General features: G+C 33.6%; 1 protein-coding gene across 5 annotated transcripts in view; it reads right to left on the reverse strand.

Moving 5' to 3' along the window:
* Window positions 1–15969, reverse strand: part of CNOT2 (CCR4-NOT transcription complex subunit 2) — a gene marked incomplete at both ends in the record, with an annotated part of 67971 nt that overhangs the window by 38731 nt on the left and 13271 nt on the right. For 4 of the 5 annotated variants that reach the window (XM_084255805.1, XM_084255802.1, XM_084255804.1 and 1 more), the window contains one exon: window positions 1352–1474. The exons of the other annotated variant lie outside the window; for it this stretch is intronic. In XM_084255805.1, coding sequence (XP_084111931.1) covers window positions 1352–1474 — 123 coding nt within the window. The remainder of the gene's footprint in view (window positions 1–1351; window positions 1475–15969) is intronic. 5 annotated transcript variants of the gene reach the window in all.

The following is a 15969-nucleotide window of genomic DNA, read 5'->3' on the forward strand; positions in this document are numbered from 1 at the left end:
TTCTTCAAACTTAATTAACACTACAGAATCACAGTAATACATAGATTAGTTTGATAGTTGATATACCATTACTAGTTTCTGCAGTGAGGTACTGGAAAGACACCCTAAATTCTTTAACTATAAGATCAATATCTAAGCATTTATATTATGTAAGGAATAATTCAATTATGATTTATATCAAATAGCAAACAGAAGAGCAGTAAAACAACAGAAAATTATACATTATTCAATGAACTATTCAACTGCATTTTAATTGTTAAAAAAAAAGCCATCATACACGTAATTTAAAGAGTCCAAATGATGCAACTGACATAATCTTCAAGTAAAAATAAATGATACTGACACTAATATAGAAAATAATAGGAATAGGAAGGGAAAGCCTAGCCCACCAAAATCCTAACTTAAACCTTGTTAAGCCAATTTGCTATGAAAAAATAATAAAATTCTAAAAGGACACAGAAAGTGATTTACTAATAATCAACTTTGATGGAAAAAAATGAGGGTGTTTGTTATATATCTTAGGATTGGATAAGTATTTTAAACATCAGCAAAAATCTCATTACGTTAATAACTAGAATATATTGCCATATAGATAGAGATAGAGAAATTACAAACAGTGTATCTGTAAAGGCTGGAGAGAGAAAAAAGGCTGGGCAAGTATAAAGTGCAAGAATGCAACTGGTTTAACTATAATATATAGTGCATTATTTGAAAGTAGCTTACCACATTTAAAATAACTGAAGTTATTTAAAAATATTTTATCAACTTATTATGACTTGACTAGATCCTAAATACCTTTCATTCTAATAGGATTATAGAACTAGCCTTCCAAAGCACTGATTCATGCTTCTATAATATATCACTTTCCATTATTTTGTATATAGTTGTTGAATAATTTGTCTATTGTAGCATCCCTATGGTTGAAGAGAAAAATGTTCTTTCTACCTGAGGTCTAGGATTACAGTTAGGTTACAAAACAAAATTAAAGGTTCATTTATATGTGCCATTGTATCTTTACATCTGTATAAGTCTGTTTTCTATACTATGTGTACATTTTGTTTTAAATTAAAAACAACAAATTACTAAACAAATTAAAAAACAATGAATGCTTTAAAAATAATACCATGTTTACTTCATGTCTTTGAGGACTTCTTACCCTACAGGATTTCCATATCCCAACTTGTGAATCATGGGGTTTTTGTGTCCAATTAGAATATAAGCTCATCATCTTTGTTTGCACAGTCATTAAACTAAAGATGGGACACTCAGCAGTTCACATACTGCATTTCAGAAAACCCAAAGGAAATAAACATAAACTGCTGAGTAAATACAATGCAACTGATTAACTTACATCTTTTTCTGACCGATGTGGAAACATAGAAGACTGGCTGTAGTACATGTTTTCATCATGGTAGTCACCGTCGACCCCCTCTACAAACTTCTTTCTTGAAGCACCAAACATGCTGTTTGTCACCTAAACAAAAACATTACATTTATCAAACGTAACATTTTGGGAAACGTGAGACTTTACCTTACTTCTGTGTGAAATAGAGAAAATAAAGGAGTATTTCTGTGATAAAGAATCAACTAAGGGCTGATGGGGCACATGAGAAAGCTGTAATTCTCACTTTTACAGAACTATAATATATGTTTTTTCCAGGTTCTAAAAGAGGAGAAAGTTAAAGCCTATCTCATGCAATAATTCCACTTACTTTAAAAAAAACTGAAAGTCGCTTTTAAAAAACAGCAAATATAATTTCAAATATAATTTCAAATATAACTTCTCCAAGCAAAGATTTTTTTCCTCAGATTAATTATGCAAAATGTTCACATGCATCTTCAACATTAGTGCTTTTGTTATCACTATATCTACTTTTTAAATTATCTCTTTTTCTAAGTTTACTGAGATAAAGCACTACTAGAGTTGCTGCAAAATGCCATACTGGAAATTTTCACATGTTCCCACTCATAAAACAAAAGGATAAAGGTGTAAATTTATGACCTCCCTTGTGTATATAACCTGCTTACACTTGTTTATTAAGTTTTTTTCATATGTAACACTAGTAATTTTGAGCAATCACCAAGATAAATACTAAATCTGTGCTAATTTTTATTTATTTATTTTTTTTAGGTGACCTCTACAGTTTCCAAAACTATGTACCGACTGAAGTTGTTGAAGATCATTGTGTTTTCCCCCTAAAAGATTTGTAAAGACTTGAACACACACACAATTTTGGGAGGAAACTCACATCAAGTTTAACATCAATCTGGTACACTCATAAATGACGAAAGGTATTTTCTTTGATTATAAATACAAAATTTGTTTTACTTCTCATTTTAAAATGAAACACTGTAGTGACCACTGCTTATCAGCAGATTTGATGAACTGATTTTGCAGGCTTTAAAGGCCAAATTTTATGTGCAAGTCTGTTTCAGGCTATTTTAATTACTCTATCTTAAGGCCTCTGTTAAATTTATAGGAAATGCAAACTATGCTTCCTATTGAGGTCTGAGAAGAAGCCATTCAGTTAAATCGGAACAATGGTCTGAGGACATCTTAACCACAACTTTGCTAAGTTTTGAAGATATTAGTCTCTTTAGGTATGAAATATTTTTTTGAAGGGTCTATTAATTGGTAAGAACACAATTTTCTTTGGGCAGTGGCCTCCCTAGGGAATCTCATGAAGTTATTCTATAATTCTGAATGCAATCACAGGATTAGCATTCCACATCCCTATCCATCAAGGCCCCTAAAAAGTTCCTACTAGGGAAGAAAGTATTTTTAGTGAGTTTTATTTCACAAAAGGGTGCGAAAAAGCACTTTCTGGCCTGCAAGTTAAGACTCTATATCTGAGATTTTTTAAGTTTGTTTTGCAAAAGTTAAGGATTCATTTAAATTGTCTTTGACTACTGAGTTCTAATTCTAAACTAGACAGACATGAGAAAACTAGCATGAAACTTAAAGAATGTAATAAAATTTCAAGAGAATACCAGGGTATTTCGCATTAAATTTTGTACACATAAATTAACTCAAATGGATACAAAGTACACTTCTCTTTTGACAGTTCTTGTATAACATTTATCATCAAAACCAATTAATAACTCATAGAATTCCAAAACTGAAACTGCATAGAATAAAAAAGTTCTTGCTAATACTGTACAAAGAAGATTTTACTGTTTTGAAAGCAAAACTAAACATAAGAAATGCCTGAAAGGAAAACAGAAATGTTACTCTTCCATCAATACCAGATTTTCCCAGATTCACTGTTTTGTGTCAGAGAGAATACAAATATGCAGAATTTTGTTTTTGTTTTGTGTGCTTCAACACAGAAATTAGACATCAGTGAAAGTGCTAATTCTTATGTGACTTCAGAAGAGAAAAAACCCCACAACACCCCAAAAAACTAAATATGCTGCTATCCAAATGAAAGAGCATCAAGGGATGGATACTGGAATGAAACAGAATTCTCTGACACATGGCAGAATCTGAAAGAAAAACAGATAACATAATCAGTTTTTTACAAAAGCTAGTTTTAAATGGGCTGTCCTTCATTCCATATAGATTGATGGAACAGGACATGAAAATATTTTAGAATAGTCAGAAGGGGTGAAAGTAGGAAGTAACAATCAAGCAAAGAAGAAAGAGGACCAACCATGCAAAGGCCTGTGTAGGAAGAAAATTCAGTAGAGAACAGCAAGATCCTGGGTAGTATGGTTAAAGCAACATGAACTTAGTAGAGAATGGTAGAACTGAAGTCAGAGATAGTGGTGGGGCCCAAGTCCTATGGTGCCTTGAGTGGCCTTGAGTGGTGCCTTGAGTGGCTTTGGACTTTATTCTATGTGAAATGGAAAATAGAGGGTTTGAGGCAGTTTAAAAGTGACAGTTTGGCATACACACACACACACACACACACATATGCATATTTTAATGACTATAGTTACTCTGTGAGGAATGGACAAAACAGGTAAGAGAGGAAAAGGTTGATGAGAGATGACCATGGATCAGACTACCCTGTGGTAATGACAGGAGTAAAAGATGTATTTGAAGGACAGATGACACAAATGAATGCTTGATATGAAAGGGAAAGGTATTCAAATTGCCTCCTGGATAAGAGAAAGAATCAAAGAAACGGAGAAATCAATTTTTATCATTTCAAAGAGGGTATGTCAACACTATATCAAAATTTACTGATTATGTTGTATATATTAAAGTCAATTTGGTAAATGGAAATTTAAAAAATGAATTTAAAAATAAAAGTATTTCACAATTACAAACAAAACTCACTGAATTCTTTGGTATGTACAATTTTTCAGGTACACATATCAAATGTATAGATCAACTTTGTTAACTATCTTATCTCTCAACAATTATACCAGATGATTGCAATGAGATTGTAATGATTGTAATGATTATAATGAGAAATAAAAACTGAGATTATACCACAAAGGAATATGAACAGGCATGTACCAAAAGCAATGTGTCTTAAGCCTTTTTTGAGTAAGATCTAAATAATTTAATCAACGCACTTCATCTTTCCTTTGATTCCACAAAACAAAGCAGAAAATATACATATATAGGTTAGCTTACACTAATAATCTTTTCAATCAATCTGACCCTAAAAAGAGTTGGCCTCAAAATAAAGTAGTATACGCTGACAAGCAGAATGGAGGAACTAATTAGGCTGAATTTTCTCAGCATAATTCTTCATTGTTTAATTTGAACAGGCTAGGAATTCCTAAGGCATGATACTCTCAATATTTATAGTATTTCCAAGTTAAATGCAGTAAATAATAATTATCAGAGACAAAGCATTTGCAGAATTTCAACTTGAGATCATCATAGCAAACAACTTCAGAGAAGTCCAGGTGGGATTGAAAACAGAAGGGATAAGGAAGGCTTGGTGCTTTATAAATGGTCTGGGAAAGAAAATGACAACAGTTTATAACTGGTGCTTAAAAATATGTATGTATACCTGAAAAGATAAATAGGGAAAGGTTAAAAATAAACTAAGATCATATTCAAACTATTTAATTTTTCACAAATTTCCTTCAGCAAGGCCATATATTGTCTATAATGTTAGTAAATGCTAGGCCAGGCATGAAGTCCTATTTCCCAGGGGAAAAAAACACATCCCAGGGCAGAGTGATAGTTTTCCTGTTTGTAAACAAATGTAGGTTAATTTAAAAATCTATCTCCAATCTTAAGTCAAGGTTCTAAATGATCCATGGTCATCTCTCATCAACCTTTTCCTCTCTTACCTGTTTTGTCCATTCCTCACAGAGTAACTATAGTCATTAAAATCTGTGTGTGTGTGTGCGTGTATGCCAAACTGTCACTTTTAAACCGCCTCAAACCCTCTATTTTCCATTTACACAGAATAAAGTCCAAAGCCACTCAAGGCACCACTCAAGGTTCTAATATTTCTACTTGAGAGGCACAAATGAATAAACTAATCCATAATATTTAAAAATTATTTCCTGAGTTACTTCTCTTTCTTTGTTCTATCCCTCACAGTGGCTTTCACAACTGCTTTTTCAATACCTTCTATCATCTAAGTTCTAGCCTAGATTTTTTTTCAGTCTACTAACTAGTCTCTCTTCATATTTTAATGAACATAGTAAGAGTATAATCTATGAATTATGCCAAAAGTTGTACTAATAAAGACAAAGGCTGAAGAAGTATTAGTCTCAAGTTTAAAAAAAAAAAACAAAAAACAACTCAGTATAGCTTAGGAAAAACCTGTAAAAAAAACAATGACAATACAAAAGTCTATACAGATGCTCTGGGAATACAAATAAGGGAATACCTAACTTAGAGGGAGGAAGACTGAAAGATTTTATTATAAAAGAAATGTTTGAAAAAAGCCTTGATAAAAAAGAAAGTGTGTGGGATGGGAGGAGGAAGCAAATTTTGACTTAAGAGACAGCATGTACAAGGGCTCAGAAGTGAGGAAGTACAGTAAACAATATAGCTTTTAATATAGCTAATATGGAGAATGTCTAATAGGTGGTAGTGATAAGACAAAGGAGGCTAAGCTAGCAATGTCAGATTATGAGAGCAAGAGTAGGGAGTGAAAGCAAGTACAAAATCTAGGTGAAGAACTAACTAGACTTCAACTAACACTTTTATTGCGGTGTCATATTAACCACCACTATACTGACTTTGTCAATCTCTTATTTTCAGATCTTTTGTTAATTTGCTCTACCTAGAGGATATAGACCAAGACACCAGAGATTGTGACTTTACATAACCTTGCAGCAATAATTATCTCAAAATCTAACACAAACCTTATGCCTCCACTTAGTTTGTGTTGTTCATATTGCCTTATGCCTCAGCATAGTTTGTGTTGTTCATATTGCTCATAATCATGATAATCTCTGAAAAATACCACTCATAACCCCTGTGATCTTAAGCAATTAAAACTCAGACTGATCAAACGAACGCTAAATATTTATATTAAAATCATATTTTCCCATCTGTCATTATTCAGCAAAAGAATTTCCAGTATCCTTGAAACAGGAATCAATCTACTCTTATTCCTCATAAATCTACATCAGCCAGAGTAAATTTATAAAACAAAAATTTCATCATGGCACTTGTGACTGAAATGCTTGCAAATAGGGTACAATTACAAGGCCTTAAGTATTTCTCTGACCATGACTCTCTCCACAAGTACCCAGACATTGTAATGCTCATAATTTACTTAATAATAATTACATAATTTACTGAATGTAATACTCATTTTCAGATGAGAAAACTGACAACCAAAGATACTAGGTTGCTTGCCCAAGTTCATATACCTAGTGATAATTTGCCCAAGATTATGTATCTGTAAGTGACAGAGATAGGCTCTGAATGCAGATAACCTACTAGAGTTTCCCCTTTTACCCCCTATATTATCTTATCACACATATATACTAATAGTTTAATGTCTATGTTCTCTCCAAACGGTAAGCTTCATAAAGGAGCAGTAGTAAGGGGTAAAAAGAGCTCTTCAGCAGAATTATGGGAAGGGGTTGAGCAGAGGTGTAAAAAACGAAAGTCAGTCTTTAGCAAATGGACAGTAGTTGTTTTAGATAAAATTATGTTAAATAGAACAGTTATGCCACTTAAAAAGTAGTTATCAAGGGAATACTTTAGAGAAGTAGAAATAAATATTTAAAAATTATATACATCTTATTTTTAAGTTCTTTTTAAATTTAGTGAACACAATGTAGTCATTCAAAGAATTTGGATGATTGTAACAAAACTCTGACTTTCTTTATAAGCTACTGAAGCAGACACTGCAGGATTAAATATGTAGATAAATCTAGAAACTGGGTTAAAATTCTTATGGATTTTCTCTCTAAAGTAGCAAGGAGTTTTACTGCTAACATGCTTGAAACATGTTTTCTCATTATAAAATCAACAATTTCACATCAACAACCTAGAAATATTTATAACCCAAGGAATTTCTGTTTTAGCTGCCTTTTTTGGTAACAGGAATCTGAGCTCCAAACCTGCATCACAACTGTTACAAACAATCCTAATTTTATTTCACTCCTGGAAAACACATAAATAAGGAGGCTTAAATAAAGGAGAAAACTGCACATGTAATGAATACAACAACAAAACCAAAACCAAACCTAGTTTCTCAAAACAAACAAAAAACCTTAATACCTGGAAACCCTTAGGAGAACAAATAATCTTCATTTTCTCAAATAAGAAACATGTAACTTGGCGCAAGGGGTTAAGTCTCAGCACTATGAAGCTAACTGATGCCCAGCCAGGGAGGTAACCTTACATGGCACAGCAGACTTCTCCTCTCTCTCCTGCTACTCCCCTCAGCAGTGTATTTCAGTCAATCTGCCTGTTCTATTCCCCACTGTCTCTGCAACCCCCCACACCTCTGGCCTACACCCCAGTTCTTGTATGCATAAATAAATCTTTGAAAAAAAAAAAAAAAGGCCTCTCTGGTGGCGCAGGTGGTTGAGCGCTGCTCTGTGAAGCTGTCTGCAGCCTCTGCAGCACCGGTTCAATCCCGGCCAGCTGGGAGAGTCCCACATGGTGAGGCAGACCTCTCCTGTCTCGTCCGCTACTCCCCTCAGCAGTGAATTTCGTCAGTCTGCCTGTTCTGTTCCCCACTCTGTCTCTGGTGAATCCTTTCACCCTCCCGTGCATCTGGCCTGTACCCTGGTTCTTGTATAAATAAATCTTAAAAAAAAAAAAAAAATAACTCCTGAAGTCCTATAGTTCTAGAAGAGACAGTGGCTTAATTTTTTTTTTTAAGATTTTATTTTTGCATAGAACTGGAGTGTGCAGGACAGAGGGGTGTGTGTGTGGGTGCTAGAGAGAGAGACGGGGGTGGGGGGAAGGATTCACCAGAGAAAGAGTGGAGAGCAGTGGGTGAGACAGGACAGGTCTCCTGTGCCATGTGGGGTAGCTCCCTGGCCAGGGATTGAACTCAGGCCTTCTCTGTGGTAACGCTGAGACTTAACCTTTAGGCAACCAGGGAGGCCTATTGGCTTGATATTTCTAATATGATAAATGTATATTGAATAGTTCATGAATCTACTTAGGAGGATTCTAAGAAATAGAGGGTTTAGATAAATTTTGAAGGTAGAATTTCTAATTCATCCACTTGAATTGATAGCATGAAAATAAAAAGTAATTGATTTCATATTTTTAGCCAGTGTATAATGTCTGATAAACAAGTAATAAAATCCTTCGTGAATACTGAAAACAGTTAACAGGTAAACAAAAGCTCAGAAAACATGTGTTCCTGTGAAATGTGATTCAGGAGAAAACTATTAATAGAAGCCTATATGAACATATCCACAGGCAGTGTTTTGCAGAGCAGATAAATATTCTGGCCAAGTCTTTTCAGTGGCTACAGGAATATTTTTAAAACAGCATTATTAAACAAACAAACAAATAGGATAACCTACAGCTCAGAAAATGAAGAACACAGAGAAGACCAAATCACTCAGCCTAATCCAAAAACCTTTCACTAAAATCTGGTTCCTGCAGCTGCTTTACTCAGATGATATCCCCAAAACCATCCCTTTATATGAGACCCAAGAAAACCTATGAGTTCTCTGAGTGTTACCATAGCCTCTAAATGCCCCTATCACTTTACTCTGATCTAGTGAGAGTACATCAGGTATGCTGCAGCCTGAAGAAACAGACTTTGTGGTTTTCCAAAATCTAAAAATCACCTTATCAATATGCTTTATATATTAAAATCTAAACCACCAACATATAAACTTTAAAAAGTGTAGTGTCATATAATTAAAACTCATAATCATTCAGAATGTGCTAATCCATTTTAGAAAAAAGCACACATACAATCATATACCCAACTAAAGAACCAACCAGAGTTGGTATGCCTTATGAGCAATAATCTAAAGTTAAGAATTCAGCCAATAGGGTCTAAAATTAAAATAAGCAGCATTTTATCTTCAAATATTAAGATGCAAATTTATAAAACACAAGTGAAGGGACATCTAATAGTAAAAAGCTTTAAGTTTAGATAAAATACAAAACAAATCCTCCAGTCACAAAGGAAATTTAAAAATAAGGGTGAAATAAAACCAATCCTTAAAGGTGGGGGAGGATAAAAAGTTAACCCATCTAATAAAGAGGGAGGAAGGAACTGCAGAATAAACTGGATTACGGCTGGGGGCTATCTATACAGAGTTATCAGTAAATTAAAAACAAAAACAAAACAAAATTTGAGAGAGGAAAGATAAATTGCTGAGGATTCTATATTTTAAGAACCTATTTTAAGACCCCAAATAACAGGGACTTGGTGTTCCAATCGCTCTAAGCCTAACACACATTCTCTGATGAAATGATAGCATCATATGTCATATTAGTTTATTTTTCCTGGGTATAATTCTGAGTATCATTTATGTGCAAAAGAATCTAGAAATCATGAATAAGAACTATGCAAGATAGATTAGGGAGAGCTAAATTTTTAAAGCTGAGAAATGACAGTGTAAGAGGATAATATTAATAAGCAAAGTAGTGCAGACCCAGGGCTATTCTGCTAACAATTATTTTTAAAAATAATGAATTAAGGAAAAAAACATAATGTTTGATCATATTTAGGCAGAAAGAAGACAGGCAGAAAATGCCAGAAATGTTGAAATTTTACACACACACACACACACACTCTCTCTCTCTCTCTCTCACTCAACTCTCCCCTCTGTTACTCATATACACATAAGAATTTGGTGAACTTATTAATTCAATAAATATTTGATGAACTTCGTATAAGATACTGTGCCTTCTACACTTTATTTAAAAAAACTTTCATTTATTTATTTATTAAGATTTATTTATTTTTGCAAACAAGAGCTGGGGTACAGGCCAGAGATGTGGGGGGTGAGAGGATTCACCAGAGACAGAGTGGGGAACAGAACAGGCAGACTGACAGAAATACACTACACTGCTGAGGGGAGCAGAAGGCGAGATAGGAGAGGTCTGCTGCACCATGTGGGCTGATCCCTGGCCAGCTGGGGATCGAATTCATGGTACAGAGGCTGCGGATTGCTTCATAGTGCGGTGCTTAACCCCTTGTGCCACCAGGGAGGCCCTTCTACACTGCTTCTATACTTACTTCTGTTAACTTCAAATCTAGATATTGGTAGAAATGTTCCAGTCTTTCTTGTTATACTTCACAGAAAGAGATGTTTGAAATTTTTATTCCTGCAGAAATTAAAAACATAGGTACTTCCCTAAAATGTTGGGAAAGAGAAAAATGGCAGATCTAAAGCTAGTGAGGGAAACTAAAACATGTCTCCTTCTAAGAGAAGTCACACAAGTCAAAATTTTAGTCTATGATATAATGTTTCTTTTTCTAAGCTTCTTCTGAAAATGAATTTTCTGATCCTGCTAAACACTGTAGTACCACACGAAGTTAAAAATAAAACTTAACAACGTTCTTCCGCATTAAAATATTAATGGTTTATTTAGTTTAAGGTATTCCCTGTTTCATATCTTACGAGAAGCAAAATCATTTCTTAGAGCACGGACTCCTTTACTTAATAACGAGATAGCTTAGGAGAAAAAGAATTAATAAGAAATTTATTTTTTAACAAACAAAATCACTCGCTGGTAAATGGCCCAACATCTACCTCTGAAATACTAATGACAGTAGCATTTGTTCCTCAGCCTTTCCCACCAAACTTACCTGTACAACTTTCAACATTTGCTACTCTGGGGATTAGAAAAATCAGAGCTGGAGGCTGAAGTTAAGAAGGAAAGGTTGGAGGTTGAGCCATGGTACCAGCCCCACACTAGGAGTTCCCCTGAGATACTACAGCAGGGTTGATAACCATAGCTCTGAAGTTCAAACTCCAGCAAACAATAAGAAAGGAGTCCAACCAGAACACGAAAAACAATGGGATTCTTCTGCTCTTTGAAAAATGAGGAAATCATGCTATAAAGATACGAATGTCCATTTTCAACATTACGAATCCCTGCTTACATCCCGATTATTTCTCAGCCCCACAATCTTCTCTCTCAGACTGATTCAAAATACTAATCAAGAAAGTAGTTGGGGAGGGACAGAGCTTTTTATAAACTTACATACTTTTCTAGAAAATGTACAAATAGGGCTAACCTGGCCACACGAAAATATCTAAGACACTGTTAAAATTCTTTGCCTGGCCACTTCTGTTTTCTTTGTTCTCCTAAGAATTCAACATTTCATGTAAGGTTCTTGTACATATTGATAACATCAAATAGCAGAATGACTACTGGACTACATGGATATTTAAATTTCTAAAAGTGGAACGGTGAGTCTGTAAAAAATCAGGGATACCTTTTGGCATAGGTGTATTTCACTGGGAGGAAATTAATTTTTTAAAAGCATTTTACTCTGATAAAAACAAAGAGTCCTCAATTAAAATAATTTTAACCATACTAGATAACAGTATTTTAAACAAATCAATCCAGTTATAGGACTTAAATAATGTGAGTTCTTGTTTTATAAATATAAAGTTACTGATTCAGAAAAACTAGATTATGACTATAAGGAATACTAAAGCAAATAAAAATAGATGCTTAAGTGATTTTATGATAATGTCTATCCAATAACATAAATATTATTGAAGGTGGCAAATGTTTTATAGGACTGTTAGAATTCTGAACTAAGTTATATGAAGCAGTTAAAAATGAAAAATATCCCTCAGTAAGGAAACACAGGACCTTCAAATACTAATAAACACCTTGCCATATAATTTAATTCAATAAAAACATTCAGTGACCATCTTCTATGTAATGTGCTAGATACTGCATTTCAAACACTTACATTCTTTATATACTTTGTCCATTTGATGCTCAAAATAAAGGAACATCACAAATCATAGTAGGCAGAATCACATTTACATAGCGGCTCCCCATACCATTATTATGGTCTTCAAGGCCTAAGAGAACGTACCCTTACCTCTAATCTCCTAGCATTTGCCTCTTCCCTGTGTTCCTGTCACACTAACCCCTTGCTCCTCAAACTTATAAGGAATACAATACACTCCTGCCTTCAGACCTTTGTACTTACTCCTGCTTATAGGATATCTATACGGCTTCCTACCTCACCTTACCTCAGGCAATGAGGTATGTTAGTGAGGATTTCCCTGTCTATTCTATTTAAAATAACACATTTTCCCCCTATCCATTAGGTGCTCCCTGCTTTTTATTTTCTCCACACAGCACTTATCAATATATAATGCATAATTCATTTTATTTTGTTTAATGTCTTCCTATGTTCTAAAATGTTAATTCCATGAGAATATAATTTTTGTTTGTCTTTTTGTTTACTTCTTTCTCCATAGGACCTGGAACAGTGCCTGGCACAGTTCAGACCCACAGCATGAATGTGTTTTCCTCTTACTCCATGCATGCAGTTAACTGAGTGTTATCTGACACTAACTGACCAATACAACACAAGTAGCATATGCAAAAAAAAAAAAGGAAAAATGGGTATAACAATTATTTTAAAAAGTAATGGAATTATGTAAAAAAATAATGTTAAATTTTGTATTTCCGAAACATGAGTAATACTGTTTTATGTCTTTTCCCACTGAAGTTAAAAACCACTTCCAAAATATCAAAAAGAATACCAGAAACCTTTAGTGGTTAGCACGCTATACTATGAAAGTACCAGATAAAAACAAAAAGATTTAGAGATTAAAATTGTTTTTATTTCCCAATTTTTTCTCAAGTTAGATTACAACTCAAATAAAAAATCTTGTTTCCAGAGTATTTCAAATGTACAATTTTGTAAGAAAAGATAATACACGTCTCTTTTCTGTAACAAAATCCCACTAGAAGTATACTACTCAAAGCCACTGGGTTGCAGTGTAGTCTATAGGAATATGTACTCCTTAGTTAAATTCTTTGTTTAGGCAGTACACTGTTCAATAGTGGACAAGCCAGTTTTCAGTACAAATAAGCATTAATATATATTGGGTGCTTACCTCATAAGTACTGCTCAAAGAACTCTGTATACACCTCACTTAATCATAACAAAATTTAAGGTTGTTACTATGAAAGTGAGGTCCTCCCCATGAAATAGCTACCTCAACTATATATTATCAAGTTCTGTCCATAAACACTGTTACCATTTTTTTAAAAAGCAAACAAACTTGTTATTTGTAAATAATTTTAGACTTAGAAAAGAGTTGCAAAAATAGTATTGCTCCCATAATTCCACTTTTCCCTAAAGGTAACACAGCAATGATCAATCTAAGAAAATAAGATAATAACTAAACAACTTTATATAGATTTTACCAGTTTTTCCATTAATGTCTTTTTGCTATTCCAATATCCATTTACATTTAGTTTTATCTTTCCTTAATCTTTTCCAACATCTAACTTTACCTCAGCTCTCCTTTGCCATTCCCAACAACGATGTCATGCTAACTACACTGAAGATTGTCCTGCAATTTGCATATGCCTGATGCCATTTTCATGACAAGATTAAGGGTAGGCATTTTTAAAGCTAAACACCAGAAGTGCATAGTACATGACAGAAACATTCCAATACGTGATAGCAGATGTTAATGTCTTATTATACAGGTGATATTAACCTTTATTGGGTTAAGGAAGTTTACTTGACAGTTTTCTCCACGTTAAATTATTATTTTTCTTTTTAAATTATAAATATTTTGAAAAAAGTACTTTGAGGGCATGCAATACCTATGTGTCCTTAAATTCTTGCTCACCAATTATAGCACTTATCCATATATAGTACCTGCAGCAACTATTATTGTGAGGTTCTAATGGTGATTTTCTATTATTATTTCTTTCATACCCGTTAAGTGAATTACTCCTCTAAGTAAACCAATCATCTTTTAATTTTAGAGCTAACTCAAATATGAATACCTAACTGGCCCAAAGTGATATAAAGCAGAGAATAATGTTTCAAAAATCAGGGTTCTGCACTCTACCACATTCTGTCGGCTTTATTACACTGTCTTTATCCTACTGGAAAAGAAGAGGTTTAAATTTTCATACCCACTAAGAAATATGTTACTACTTTCATTAAAACATGTACTATAATGTCTTTAAATTTACTGATCCAGATTAAACAAGAGATAATATACTATTCTCTGCTACTGAATAGATTTTTTTAACTAAGGAATATTAATTAATAAAATTATTACCTTAACTGAGAAGATAAATGGCTACACTGTTTGTGGGTCCATTAGATTCTAGGGAATCTTAAGTTAGTGAATTCAAGGGAGTTCAAGGGAAAAAGTCCAATGTTTTGGTTCCCATAAAATAGATTCTAGGCTATGATGATTTTATATATGATATATATGAATTCATTTGCTGATTTGTACTACTTTATATTTCTTCCAAAAGATATTAAGTGCTGAGATCAGGTCTTAATATTTCTGTATATTATAATAAACATAACAGAAAATACTTAAGCCTTGGCTAAATACTGGCACAAAGTCTTTTCTCTTTGACAGGAATGATTTTTCATCCATTGTCTCAACCAAAACGTAAGTTAAAAGAAATAAATTTTAAGAAATCTACTTCCAGTCAAGATGCAGGGAATCAGGCCTCTCCCTGCACCAGTCTTGCTTAAAACTTAAAAATGGATAAAATATAGTAAACAATCATTTTTAGACATCAGCAGTACAAGACCACTATGCCTGAGAGAGCCGGAAAACTGTTTTTACTTATACTGAAGGAGCTTCCAAGCTGCAAGGCAGGGATAGGGCGCTTTAGTGGAGTCCAGCAAACTTTGTGATAGTGGAAGTGGAGCTGAGAGTCTAGGTAGGACAAAGCAGTTAAAGTGAACAGGAGAGTGTACCAGACAAAAGAGATGAGGGGGAAAAAGCACTCTAGAGACCTAGAAAGACTCTTGAGACTTAGCTAAGTATTAACCAGGGTATGTATGCATTTAAGGAAATTACCAGATGCTTGGAAAAGAGACAGTAAAAACAATCTCTGACTCACAAAGGGCTATTCCAAGAAACCAGAGTAAAAAAATACTATAAATTAGGGGGTACTGGGTAGAGTACTAAGAAGAATACAGTCTCAATAGTTGGGAAAAATTTGCCCTAAACTAAAGCCTACTGTGGTTCTATGTAACAAAGTTTTAAATTAAAAAGAAAAGTTTTCCCCAAAATCTCAAAACAGATTTTAAATAACAATACTCCAAGAAAGCTCAAAAGTATTAACAGAAATATAAAAAAATATATAGCACTGAATAAGCAAAATTTCCAAGTACTAGCACCCAAGCAAAACTACCAGGCAGGCAATGAAGCAGTAAAATAAAACACATAATGGGTAAGAAATCAAAAACCAAACAATCAGTAGGAAAAAAGGTCCAGAAATGACACAGATTATAGATGAGACAATATTACAAATTATAACTACATTTGTATGTAACTATATACATAATTGTATGTAAGAAAAAATAGTGAACTTGAAAATAATGCAATAAAAAGTATTCAAAATAGAGAAAA

This window comes from Talpa europaea (genome assembly GCF_964194135.1).
Source record: "Talpa europaea genome assembly, chromosome: 15".
NCBI classification, from domain to species: Eukaryota; Metazoa; Chordata; class Mammalia; order Eulipotyphla; family Talpidae; genus Talpa; species Talpa europaea.